The sequence below is a fragment of the Oncorhynchus mykiss genome, chromosome 11, assembly GCF_057628025.1.
Source record: "Oncorhynchus mykiss isolate SJ-2025 chromosome 11, ASM5762802v1, whole genome shotgun sequence".
Lineage (NCBI taxonomy): Eukaryota > Metazoa > Chordata > Actinopteri > Salmoniformes > Salmonidae > Oncorhynchus > Oncorhynchus mykiss.
In genome coordinates, this window is record NC_143032.1 from 36336705 (window position 1) to 36350306 (window position 13602).

General features: G+C 41.6%; 2 protein-coding genes across 3 annotated transcripts; one reads left to right on the plus strand and one right to left on the minus strand.

The window, feature by feature from the left end:
* The first annotated feature begins 985 nt into the window (after positions 1-985).
* On the plus strand, positions 986-8961 carry LOC110535630 (regulator of G protein signaling 20-like). 2 transcript variants are annotated; one of them, XM_036935362.2, is made up of 6 exons: positions 986-1188; positions 2713-2805; positions 2917-3077; positions 5723-5806; positions 6061-6295; positions 6519-8961. In XM_036935362.2, the coding sequence occupies exons 3-6, from the start codon at positions 2920-2922 to the stop codon at positions 6711-6713; spliced, it is 672 nt and encodes a 223-aa protein (XP_036791257.2). In that variant the 5' UTR covers positions 986-1188; positions 2713-2805; positions 2917-2919; the 3' UTR covers positions 6714-8961. The 2 variants fall into 2 exon arrangements, with proteins under 2 accessions (XP_036791257.2, XP_036791258.2); XM_036935363.2 differs by lacking the exon at positions 2713-2805 and having other exon boundaries at positions 1101-1188.
* Positions 8962-10081: 1120 nt separating this feature from the next.
* Positions 10082-13459, minus strand: LOC149979573 (acyl-protein thioesterase 1-like). The gene is made up of 6 exons (XM_090189050.1): positions 13148-13459; positions 12944-12975; positions 12762-12806; positions 10556-10603; positions 10393-10463; positions 10082-10268 (listed from the first exon to the last, which is right to left on the minus strand). The coding sequence occupies exons 1-6, from the start codon at positions 13361-13363 to the stop codon at positions 10186-10188; spliced, it is 495 nt and encodes a 164-aa protein (XP_090045176.1). The 5' UTR covers positions 13364-13459; the 3' UTR covers positions 10082-10185.
* Between the last annotated feature and the right edge of the window lie 143 nt (positions 13460-13602).

Consider the following 13602-nt stretch of genomic DNA (forward strand, 5'->3'; position numbering starts at 1 on the left):
ATAATTTGGTGGCATCTTGTGGGCTTTATGTGAATTACAGAGGGGGTATACTGTATCCTGATGATGACTTTATAGAATAAAATCTCTATCACTAACCAGGTTTCCATCCAACATGTTTATGCGCATATTGTACATGTTGGATAAAACATGTCATGACAGGCATAGTGGAAACATACAATGTATCGGTACACTTTACAAATGTCTACAAAACAAAATATGCTAGACAAGGTGGGATCTATTTATGTCAGTAAAATTAATTATGCGAGAAATTTAGGAGGAAACGCGTTCATGCGCAAATATTGATACAATAACCATCATATCGAAGTACACATGGAGTCACGCGATGACATGTTGTGTGGTAAAACAAATAAATACAAATAAAATACATGTTGTGTGGTCCTCCCACTGCGACCTGTCAGGAAACCATGCAGTTTATCAGGCTACAGATTAAATAAATGATGATGAACTTCACAGGGTTGTGAAAGTGCAATGTGATGAGCTTGATGCTCTTTTCCAATACATATCGAGGATCTTGTTCTGGAGACATGATGATTATCAGATCGATGCTTGACTGCTGTTTGACAAATACAAATGTTATAATTATAATAATCTCATCATGTAGACTAGCCTAATCGCACAGCCTACCCGCACTGTTGTTGCCTAGAGCGCACGTGCTAAAACCAGAGAAGGCTATTGCTATTTAACGCAACCGTTTTGGAAAATGCGATTGACATTTTATTTGGTACAATGAAAAATTAAACGAAACAAATATTTTTGTGTGCACTATGTCATCACGCACTGATTTGTATCTGGAACGAGTCCGTTTGGTGACAACACTAGTGCTGGTTAAATTGCGCATATTTTCTACATGTGGATTTTAGAATATTGTCATGAAAATCTGCCGCCAATTGGATGGAAACCTAGCTACTCATGGTGGGTGGATCATGTATAGGTTTCATTCAGTGGTTGTGAAGTAGGCTTTGCTACAGATGAGGCTATGAGAGCATCATCAAACATTGCTTGAAGCCTCCAGTAAAAACTGGTCTGCCCTTCAACGATTCAGCTGCAGAACATATTTTTTTGCACTCAAACAAAACGCATGCGCATGGAGCAAACGAATTGCAACACAGTGCAGACGGTTGTGATTGAGGCAAGAATCACCTGTATTCTGGCATTCATGGTGACACAGTGAGTACAGTTACATTGGGATTTCCGCTTTGAAATATAATTGAATGCTAAAATTTGAATTAGATTCAGCAATCTTAATGGAAAATGATGGACAACTAGATAATTATTGCCAGCATGGTTTCTTGACAATCTCGTTCTATCTTTTGGAAATAGCTACCGAATTGAATGGTCATGTATTTATTTATTGCTGCTGTAGTCATAATTTGCATCAGATCATTAGATGCCATATTCTCCATCTTGAAAGAAAAATACACCTTATGCGTTATTATACTGTCAGCATACAGTATTTCGTTTTAAATATTCTCAATGTTGATTAACCTAATAAATGGTCAAAACAAAACAAAAGCGCTCTAACCCCCAAGTCTCCATCTGTGTTGTATCTGAGGATGCTTGGATGGAGGCAGCAACGCCTCGTCTTTCTCATCCCATGCATTTCTCACCCCAGAGCGCGTTAAAATGATTTGATCCTGCGAATGTTAGGCTTGGTAATAGGCGTTTAATAGCTTAGATATAGCTTATATATGTTTATGTATGTAAATGTCAATGACGGTATTTTTCATAGCCAACTGGTACTACATTTCTCGCTATAATAAATTATCGTTTTGACAGTGAAAATAAGTGATCAGCGATCATTCTGCTCTGTTGAAGTGGTCAGAGCATTCCGCAAGACATGCGCGCTCGAGCTGATGTGACGACATGCCGTGGGGATTCCCTCAGTAGGCTACTATTTTTACGTGGTTTCGAGATGTTGTACAAGCAGTGGCGGTTCTAGCTTGTATGGCTCCCTGGGCGAACCACCCCCCAAAATATGACTCATAAATATAAAAAATAAGTATCAAAGACAAATAGAAACAAATTTGTGTTGATTTGGCACTCGAGCATCAACACATTACCCATCCCCCAACACTGCTAACCAAGAGTCAAAACCAAACCAATTCACCTTGGTGGTGTGCAGACTGGTTTAATATTATTCTTAACGATTTCGCACAAAACAGAAAAAATGCAACAATATGTCTGTGTAACTATATATTCACAGTATTATGAATGAATTGTGGTTTATTTGGTAGCATTTCGTAGTGTGTCTGATGTTACTAATTGCATTAGTACTGTACAAATTTAGAGGTGCGCTATTTGATAGGAGGAGCAGGGGAATCTATCTCCGGCTCCCAGTTGGGAGATCTGAGGTCGCTTCCCTCCCCATCTCCTGCTTCTGAGTGGGAGACCTTCCCAGGCAGTTGCCTGCCTAGCTCACAAACTAGAATCAGGGCGCCCACTCCGACAAGGTTAATTGACCCACAGTCCCACACGGTGACATGCTATCATTGACTTGGCGTGCAAATGAGCGCTAGAAAACCGATCGCGCAATTGTCACCATTCCAAAAAAATGTGTGTGGGCGCCCCGTGCCGCCCCCGGCAAGATGCCGCTCTGGGAGGCTGCCCATGTCGCCTATACCTAAATCCGCCACTGTGTACAAGTCTTTAAAATTGTATATTTTTCACTCCCTCAATGTCATGTACAAGAAGATATGGAGACAAGTATACGGATGGATGACTGATGCCTGCATTCTATGTGGGAATTATCTGAACCAACTCGAGTGTCCAGGTTGTATAGCCTAAGTGAGTGCAGTGTGCTGTATCGTATTGTATTGGGGGGGGGGGGGGGTCTGCAGTATTGTGAGTCTGTCTCACCTACAACCTCAGCGTGGTGTTGTGTGTCCTGGTCTGCAGCCCATGGGGTCAGAGCGGCTGGAGATGCGCAAGAGACAGATGCAAATGCACCAGGAAGCCGCGGCCAGTGTCCTCCAATCACAGCACAGGATGGGGAACATGCCCACCAACGCCTCCAATGCCTGTTGTTTCTGCTGGTGTTGCTGCTGCAGCTGCTCCTGGTAGGTACCACTATACTATCCATAGTAAGAGTTTGTGTCCCAAATGGCACTCTAGTCCTTACATGGCGCACTACTTTTGACTAGGGCCCATAGGGTGCCATTTGGGACATAACCCATAGCTACCTTACATTATATATACCATGCTTATACCAAAACTCTGCACTCCGGAGCAGGGGCGTCATGCACCCCAAAAATCTGAGGGGGCACCAACTATGTGAAGATGGCTGGGGAGGGGTCTGGAGTGGGAATAAGCCCCCAGTCATAAAGTTGGAGAATTTAGCATTTTTCAAACACCTGAAACAGTATTTTCTGCAATCAAGAGCCATAATCATGATACTTAATTCTAAGTCAAAAATATGTTTCTTTTTCTGCATATCTAAGCATACCTCTTGAGCTGTCTGTATCCTCTGTAGTTATTTTGTTAAAGAAACTAAATATGCTCAAATCTGGGTATAAGATTGAAAGGAATGTGGGTCATATTCAGTGCATTTAGTAATTTCTTGTGTTTCTAAAGTCCACCGACAGCTGGCATGCCAGCTAAGATAGTTAGACAAGCTAGCTACTTGATTGATAGCCTGAAATTGCTTATTGGTATCTAGTTATGAGGTTGGGAGATTGGGAACCTATCTGGGCTAGCTAAAGTCAACTTCATAAAATTGCTAGGTGGATAGTAGTATTACAGAGAGACAACAAACAAAAAATGAAACATATTATTTATATTTTACAGGACATCTCTGAGGGGGCACGTGCCCCCTATGCACATGACGTCGTTATCTGGAGCAACCTACATACAGTGCATTCGGTCGTCTTCAGAACCCTTGACTTTTTGCACATTTTGTTATGTTACAGCCTTATTCTAAATTGATTACATTGTTTTTTTGCTTTATCAATCTACACACAATACCCCTTAATGACAAAGCAATATTTGTTTTTTAGAAATTTTAGCAAATTTTTACAAAATAAAAAACTGAAATATCACATTTACATAAGTATTTCCGACCCTTTACTCAGTACTGTGTTGAAGCACATTTGGCAGCGATTACAGCCTTGAGTCTTCTTGGGTATGATGCTACAAGCTTGGCACAGCTGTATTTGGGGAGTTTCTCCCATTCTTCTCTGCCGTTCCTTTCAAGCTCTGTCAGGTTGGATGGGGAGCGTTGCTGCACAGCTATTTTCAGGTCACTCCAGAGATGTTCAGTCGGGTTCAATTTGGGCTCTGGCTGGGCCACTCAAGGACATTCATAGACTTGTCCCGAAGGCACTCCTGCGTTGTCTTGGCTGTGTGCTTCAGGTGCCTTTTGGCAAACTTCAAGTGGGCTTTCATGTGCCTTTTACTGAGGAGTGGCTTCCGTCTGGCCACTCTACCATAAAGGCCTGATTGTTGGAGTGCTGCAGAGATGGTTGTCCTTCTGGAACATCCTCCCACCTCCACAGAGGAACTCTGGAGCTCTGTCAGAGAGTCCATCGGGTTCTTGATCATCTCCCTGACCAAGGCCCTTCTCCCCCGATTGTTCAGTTTGGCCAGGCAGCCAATTCTAGGAAGAGTCTTGGTGGTTCCAAAAGTCTTCCATTTAAAAATGATGGAGGCCACTGTGTTCTTGGGGACCTTCAATGCTGCAGACATTTTTTGGTACCCTTCACCAGATCTGTGCCTCGACACAATCCGGTTTCGGAGCTTTATATACAATTCCTTCGACCTCGTGGCTTGGTTTTTGCACTGACATGCACTGTCAACTGTAGGCCCATATATAGACAGGTGTGTGCCTTTCCAACTAATGTTCAATCAATTTAATTGTCCAATCAAGTTGTAGAACCATCTCAAGGATGATCAATGGAAACAGGATGCACCTGAACTCAATTTCGAGTCGCAGAGCAAAAGGTTTGAATAAGGTATTTTGTTTTTTTATTTGTAATAAATTTAGAAAAAACAGTTTTTGCTTTGTCATTATGTGATACTGTGTGTAAATTGATGAGGGGAAAAATATTTTTAGAATAAGGCTGTAACATAACAAAATGTGGAAAAAGTCAAGGGTCTGAATACTTCCCGAATGCACTGTACAATATACTCTGCACAGGACACAAACAGAGGCATAAAAACGGAGCATCTGCCAGCTACACACGGTCTCTGTGGACAAAACCCACAGGGACATTTATGTTTTGAAGTCATAGATGTATACGTAAGCAAGGATTATGCCTCTTCCTCTGACTGCTCTCTTAGGAAAGCACTACCTGTTGTGTGCAGAATAAGAGCATGCTAATTCACACCTCAGGGAGTGGGAATAGTCTCTGTCTCCACATCAACCTCAATTAAGTTGTGCTAATTGTCGCAGAGCTACAGTGTGTGACTGGAGAGCCCAGATGTGGTGGATTCTCACCTGCCTTTAATTAGGCTACAGGTGACTGCTACACTAGGTGTTTAAATTAACTCCAGCACATCTCTAAGGACTGGATGACAGTAGTGTTTACACAAGACCTCCCTGCCGAACTCACGCATCCGGGACATGTGCACCTACCACCACTGTTGTTCACAGTTTGGAACAAACAACATGCCTGCTGCCCTCCACGCCAATTGACAATAGCCGAAAACCCTACATTGTACATACAGTACATTTTCTATTTCTATTCCGTTTTTCACTGTTTTTCAGTCTGACTGTTATGACAGAGGATGAGAGGATTCAAAGAAGCACCTATGAGAGGAGGGCAGAGGGAATTGCAAACTGTGATGACAGGTAACAAACAGCACTACACAGTAAATATACCCTATAGGGTTAGCTACATAGTTTAGGAAAAACAAGAAAAGGGGATATGGTTGAGACTGTTTAATAAAATCTCTAGACACAGAGATCCTACTAAATTACTAATATGTGATGTAATGTTTTGAGTTCTATATGTAATTATATAGAGCTAGAGCTGAAACGTCAACATTAAACATTCTCAACTACATCTATTGTATGAAATAAAGAGCACGGTCCCTTTTTTGAAGCCCCAAGCCTACTCTGGAGGATGCGACAATATGGACCATGTCGTTTGAGAGGCTGATGAAGAGCCCCGCAGGGCGGGGTTGCTTCCGACAGTTCCTAAGGACAGAGTTTAGTGAAGAGAACATGATGTTCTGGTTGGCCTGCGAAGAGCTCAAAAAGGAGACCAACAAAACTGTGGTGGAGGAGAAAGTACGACAGATCTATGAGGACTTCATTTCTATCCTCTCCCCTAAAGAGGTGAGCTTACACCGCTTTGGCCTTTCTTGAGACTGAAGTATCCTATAATTGTGCTCATTTATAGCTGTAAGCCTAAAATGCTTTCTCCATAGAGTATTCTCATTAGTGTGACTTGCTTCAGCAAGACTACTCTAGATTTCACATACCTCCGACTTATTACAGTTATTCATTAGACCGCTACTGCTCTTATTCAACTTCTCTGGTTGTTTAATTACTTCTCCAGGTGAGTTTGGACTCACGTGTTCGAGACGTGATCAACAAGAACATGCTGGAGCCCACGTCCCACACGTTTGAGGACGCCCAGCAGCAGATCTACACGCTGATGCAGAGAGACTCATACCCACGCTACATGAACTCGACAGCGTATGCCGAATTACTGCAGGGCCTGGAAGAACCACCACCTGCCACAGAGCCATAGACTTCCATTCTCCGTCAATCACTCTACACATTGCTCTTAGATGACACTTGTGTATCTTAGGTCCAGCTTTCAGTTACAGTTCACATGTTGATTGATCAATAGGCTCTATTTACAAAAATGTCGATATTAAGGTGTAACTACTGTGTGCTACCTTTAAATATTGGCTTTCCAAAATCCTCAAAGCGAGCAAGAACATACGCTGTATTCCAATTCAGATTTCAAGATGTTTCCAAATATATTTATATTTTTATATTGCCTAGCACTTCACATTGCACTTTTCTATAGTTTTATGAGGGAAAAGCATGTTGTATCTGTTAGCACTGCCTTTGTGTGTAGTTCTATTGTCAGACTTAAATCATTTTCATTTCACTTAATATTAAGAAGACATGGGAAAGTGCCTTGGCATTAGATCGTTTACCACTACACCTTCAACATACAGTACCTGTAGTTTGGGAACACCTACTCATTCCATGGTTTTTCTTTAATTTTACTATTTTCTACATTGTAGAATAGTGAAGACATCAAAACTATGAAATAACACATATTGTAATCATGTAGTAACCAAAAAAGTGTTAAACAAATCAAAATATATTTCTATTTGAGATTCTTCAAAGTAACCACCCTTTGCCTCGATAACAGTTTTGTACACTCTTGGCTTTCTCTCAACCAGCTTCATGAGGTAGTCACCTGGAATGCATTTCAATTAACAGGTGTGCCTTGTTAAAAGTTAACTTAATGCGTTTGAGACAATCAGTTGTGTTGTGACAAGGTAGGGTTGGTATACAGAAGATAGCCCTATTGGGTAAAATACCAAGTTCATATCATGGCAAGAACAGCTCAAATAAGCAAAGAGAAACAACAGTCCATCATTACTTTAAGACATGAAGGTCAGTCAATATGGAAAATTTCAAGAACTTTGAAAGTTTCTTAAAGTGCTGTCGCAAAACCATGAAGTGCTATGATGAAACTGGCTCTCATGAGGACCGCCACAGGAAAGGAAGACCCGGAGGTATCTCTGCTGCATAGAATAAGTTCATTAGAGTTACCAGCCTCAGAAATTGCCGCCCAAATAAAGGCTTCACAGAGTTCAAGTAACAGACCCATCTCAACATCAACTGTTCAGAAGAGACTGCATGAATCAGGCATTCATGGTGGAATTGCTCCAAAGAAATCACTGCTAAAGGACACCAATAAGAAGAATGGACATTAGACCGGTGGAAATTTGTCCATTGGTCTGATGAGTCCAAATTTGAGATTTTTGCTTCCAACCACTGTGTCTTTGTAAGACGCAGAGTAGGGGAACAGATGATCTCTGCATGTGTGGTTCATCACCGTAAAGTATGGAGGAGGTGGTGTGATGGTGCTTTCCTGGTGACACTGTCTGTGATTTATTTAGAATTCAGGGAAAGTTTAACCAGCATGGCTACCACAGCATTCTGCAGCGATACGTCATTCCATCTGGTTTGGGCTTAGTGGGACTATCATTTGTTTTTCAACAGGAAAAGGACCCAAAATACACCTCCAGGCTGTGTCAGGGCTATTTGAGCAAGAAGGAAAGTGATGAAGTGCTGCATCAGATGACCTGGCCTCCACAATCACCCGACCTCAACCCAATTGAGATGGTTTGGGATGAGTTGGACCGCAGAGTGGAGGAAAAGCAGCCAACAAGTGCTCAGCATATGTGGGAAGCATTCCAGGTGAAGCTGGTTCGAGAAAATGCCAAGAGTGTGCAAAGCTGTCATCAAGGCGAAGGGTGGTTACTTTGAAAAATCTAAAATATATTTAGAAAAAGTTTAACACTTTTTTGGTTACTACATGATTCCATATGTGTTATTTCATAGTTTTGATGTCTTCACTACTATTCTACAATGTAGTAAATAGTAAAAATAAAGAAAAATGAGTAGGTGAATGAGTAGGTGTGTCCAAACTTTTGACTGGTACTGTAGTTTGAATAAAATATCACAAAAATGGTGCAGCAGTTGAACACACTTGATATTAAATTGTGGTGCCTTCAGCTCTTCTCAAAGAATAGTAACTTTTTATGTACAGTGTGAGCTGATACCTGGAAAAAGATCTTGCCTGTGATATGAATACTGTGATGCTAATTTAGTCCTATTTCTCCATCAAAACATAAACAGGAACATACATGTATGAAATAAATAGTATGTGACCATTCATATACTGTATTTGTGTATTGAATTAACAGAAAATGGCTTTCAAGTCTTACAAATCGAATAAAGCACAATAATTCATATGTTGTCGTCTTCTTTTACTATTGCATTATATCAGGGTTTTATTTCCCCATAGCAAATCAACATATTAAGATTCATATTTTCAAAACGATACAATCAAAAAAATACTCCCTGGAAGAGATGGCTTTTCAATAGCAAATAGCTACACCGACAACAGCACTGGCAATTGGCAAACATTCAAACATTAAAAGATTCCACCAGGCTCCAGCAGAGAATACAATTGTTTGAAGTTATGGTGTCCCTCTCCTTGGCTTGTCTCTAGCTAGCCCTCAGGCCTGTCCCTGACTATGTCTCTGTCAGTCTGAGTTAGCAGCAGGTTATATTGAGTCAGATATGTGGTTCAGACAGTCTATGGAGCATCACAGGAGTCACCTTCAATGAGCTCTAATGGCAGTGGGTGTGTAGGTCTAACCCTTAGATTGGAGGAAGCTGCTGGTCAATAAACTGCTTGATATCCATCATTTCCTGTTGGACGCAAGAGAGACAAGTATTACAACACAAAATATAATACATTAATTTCATGTCAACTATATTATGCATGTTTAAAGACTTCAAAAAGTGCCAATATTCTAAGTTGAATCATAATTACAGAATTCACACAGCTGCTGTACAAACCATACTAACCTCAGGGCAGGCACTGTGAGGCATTCTGGGATAGGTATTATAGGTGATGTTGGATAGGTTACAGAGGGTCTTCCGTTTCTCCACTGTGAGACATCCAAAATTACGGGCACCAGAGGGTCCGCCTCGCCATGGCACTGCAGGACATGCATCTCCTTGTTGGCAGAGTTGGCCGACGCCTGAGAAAGGACAACATTAGGGTTATATTTCAAATCAGCTACGACTTGCGACGTCTCTAGAACGATTTTGTCCATGTCTGGGAATTGACTTTGACCATTGTTGATTTGTGTGGTTTGGTAAAAGTAACAAGCTAATAGACTGTTTACATTCCTAAACAATAGAATGGATCTTATGTATAACCCAAGTTCACCACAGAACACTTCTAATGCAGGGTAGCCTATACTTGAGGGTGTACTGTAGCGGGAGCCAGCAGCTGAGAGCAACCACTCCCTCCAGTTTCTGTTGGGTCGTGAGAGCAGTGTAGAGAGACAACGCTCCATCCTGTATACACCAAAGCACACAAACAATTACTATCGCTATGTCTTACCACTGAGTTTAGTACATTTGAGCGTTGTTTTACAGGTTTTTATTGTCACAGGCTAGTCTACCCGAGAAAACCCACCAAGAACAATTCTGTGGGATGTTATTCCAATCTTCACTTCTTGATCAATCAGCGTTTTAGCTGAGAAGACAGGCAGCACTCAATGAAATCAAACTCAAATAGAATCAAGCTCAGGTTCATACAGTTTAAAACATTACCATACTGTATGCCCTAGTGCAGCTACATCCAAACCATGTAGACTCACTTTTCTCTGAAACATGTTTAATACCAGCTTCGTCTTCCTCTGCATCTGTTTGCAATCCGATGATGTCAAACCTATAACATAGAGGGGAGTGATTGACCCAAATCGGCTACTGTTCTTGGATATTGTCTTCTTTTTATCAAATTAAATAAACTTGACTTCTTACCAGGAGGGCATGGTCATGCCCACGTTTAATGTAACAGGCTTGAATGGACTGAAACATTTAAATTAAATTAAACAGTTTCACTGTCATTAATAAATGCATATACAGTTGAAGTCAGAAGTTTACATACACCTTAGCCAAATACATTTAAACTCAGTTTTTCACAATTCCTGACGTTTAATCCAAGCAAACATTATCTGTCTAAGATCAGTTAGGATCAACACTTTACTTTAAGAATGTGAAATGTCAGAGTAATAGTAGAGAGAATGATTTATTTCAGCTTTATTTCTTTCATCACATTCCCAGTCGGTCAGAAGCTTACATACACTCAATTAGTATTTGGTAGCAATGCCTTTAAATTGTTTCACTAGGGTCAAATGTTTTCGGGTAGCCTTCCACAAGCTTCCCACAATAAGTTGGGTGAATTTTGGCTCATTCCTCCTGACAGAGCTGGTGTAACGGAGTCAGGTTTGTAGGCCTCTTTGCTCGCACACGCTTTTTCAGTTATGCCCACAAATTTTCTACAGGATTGAGGTCAGGGCTTTGTGATGGCCACTCCAATACCTTGACTTTGTTGTTCTTAAGCCATTTTACCACAACTTTGGATGTACAGTATGCTTGGGGTCATTGTCCATTTGGAAGACCCATTTGCGACCAAGCTTTAACTTCCTGACTGATGTCTTGAGATGTTACTTCAATATATCCACATAATTTCCCTTCCTCATGAAACCATCTATTTTCAGAATTGCACCAGTCCCACCTGCAGCAAAGCACGGCCACAACATGATGCTGCCACCCACGTGCTTCATGGTTGGGATGGTGTCCTTTGCAAGCCTCCCCCTTTTCCTCCAAATATAACAATGGTTATTATGGCCAAACAGTTCTATTTTTGTTTAATCTGTCACGACTTCCGCCGAAGTCGGTTCCTCTCCTTGTTTGGGTGGCGCTCGGCGGTCGACATTGCCGGCCTTCTAGCCATCTCCGATCAACTTTTCATTTTCCATTGGTTTTGTCTTTGTTTCCCACACACCTGGTTTTCATTTCCCAATTACTGGTCATGTATTTAACCCTCTGTTTCCCCCATGTCTTTGTGTGTGATTGTCTATATCGCTACGTTTCCGGATGGTTTTGTCCGGGTGCTGTTTTCACCCGTGTTTTGTGGCAACCGTTATTGTTCGCACATTGGTACTGTTAATTGTGATATTTTCTTGAGTAAAGTGCGTTGTTCACTCATCTCTCCTGCGCCTGACTTCATGCACCAGCTACACCCACCATCTGACATCATCAGACCAGAGGACATTTCTCCAAAAAGTATGATCTTTGTCCCTATGTGCAGTTGCAAACCATAGTCTGTTTTTTTTATGGCGGTTTTGGAGCAGTGGCTTCTTCCTTGCTGAGCGGCCTTTCAGGTTATGTCGATATAGGACTCGTTTTACCTTGGATACAGATACAATTGTACCTGTTTCCTCCAGCATCTTCAATAGGTCCTTTCCTGTTGTTCTGGGATTGATTTGCACTTTTTGCACCAAAGTACGTTCATCTCTAGGAGACAGAACACATCTCCTTCCTGAGCGGTATGACGACTGCTTGGTCCCATGGTGTTTATACTTGCGTACTATTGTTTGTACAGATGAACGTGGTATCTTCGGGCATTTGGAAATTGCTCTCAAGGATGAAGCAGACTTGTGGAGATCTACAAAAAAAAAAATTCTGAGGTCTTGGCTGATTTATTTTGATTTGCCCATGATGTCAAGCAAAGAGGCACTGAGTTTGAAGGTAGGCCTTGAAATACAACCACAGGTACACCTCCAATTGACTCAAATGATGTCAATTAGCCTATCAGAAGCTTCTAAAGCCATAACATCCTTTTCTGGAATTTTCCAAGCTGTTTGAAGGCACAGTCAACTTAGTGTATGTAAACTTCTGACCCACTGGAATTGTGATACAGTGAATTGTAAGTGAAATAATGTGTCTGTAAACAATTGTTGGAAAATGACTTGTCATGCACAAGGTAGATGTCCTAACCGACTTGCCAAAACTATAGTTTGTTTACAAGAAATTTGTGGAGTGGTTGAAAAACAAGTTTTAATGACTCCAACCTAAGTGTATGTACACTTCCGACTTCAACTGTATTAACAAAATGTAATCAATAATCACTATCATCAACAATCTCCAAATACAGGAGCTGTGCTTGTCCAGAGGTACTCACGAGTGAGGTGTCTGGATCCCAGCAAAGGCCTCTGCCCAGCCATTGCTATGAACAAAAGCAAAAGATATCTTATGAGCTGAAGACTACAGTAAATGGAAATAATATGACAGATAACTCTTGAGTCAATGGTGAGTGGTAGGAGTAAATTGAGGGATGAAATGAATGAGCTGTACTGCACATACCCAGTGTCACCCAGGCCATGAAGAAATATCACCTGTAATGCAAAAGAGATACATAAATGCACAATGTGGTTAGCTTTATTGACAACACTTTAATGTCAATGGCTTTGTCGGTCTCGGTTTGGGGTGTTCAACCCTCCACCTGCAAGCTACAGTGCAGGCTTTTGTTACAGCCCTACACTAAAACAACTGGTACTAGCAGCCCACTAGGGGGGCATTTACTGTGAATACAGACGTATGTGAGACAATAATGTGAGAGCTATTGTCTGCAACAACATGCATGTTGCCTTCAATGCTCGCTGCCAAACATCCCTCACTCACCGCTGCAGTAGCTTTACGAGCGGCAGGTACAATAGCAGGCAACGGCAATGACATATTATTACCGCACATACAACCAGTGGCAGATTTAGGTATAGGCGACATGGGCCACCGCCCAGGGCGGCATCTTGCCAGTGGCGGCACGGGGCACCCACACAAAAATAAATCATAATGGTGACATTTGCGTGATCAGTTTTCTATCGCTCATTTGCATGTTACGTCAATGATATCATGTCACTGTGTGGGACTGTGGGTCAATTAACCTTGTCGGAGTGGGCGCCCAGATTCTAGTTTGTGAGCTAGGCAGGCTACTGCCTGGGAAGGTCTCCCACTCAGAAGTACGA

Excerpts from the sequence above, each read along its gene's own strand:
- LOC110535630 (XM_036935362.2), top strand. The coding sequence starts at position 2,920 with ATGGGGTCAGAGCGGCTGGAGATGCGCAAGAGACAGATGCAAATGCAC. Across the intron at positions 3,078-5,722 it reads TGCTGCTGCAGCTGCTCCTG|TCTGACTGTTATGACAGAGG; the intron begins GTAGGTACCACT and ends ACTGTTTTTCAG. Across the intron at positions 6,296-6,518 it reads CTATCCTCTCCCCTAAAGAG|GTGAGTTTGGACTCACGTGT; the intron begins GTGAGCTTACAC and ends TTACTTCTCCAG.
- LOC149979573 (XM_090189050.1), bottom strand. The coding sequence starts at position 13,363 with ATGTCGCCTATACCTAAATCTGCCACTGGTTGTATGTGCGGTAATAAT. Across the intron at positions 12,807-12,943 it reads CATGGCCTGGGTGACACTGG|CAATGGCTGGGCAGAGGCCT; the intron begins GTATGTGCAGTA and ends TTTTGTTCATAG. Across the intron at positions 10,464-10,555 it reads GGCATGACCATGCCCTCCTG|GTTTGACATCATCGGATTGC; the intron begins GTAAGAAGTCAA and ends TCTATGTTATAG.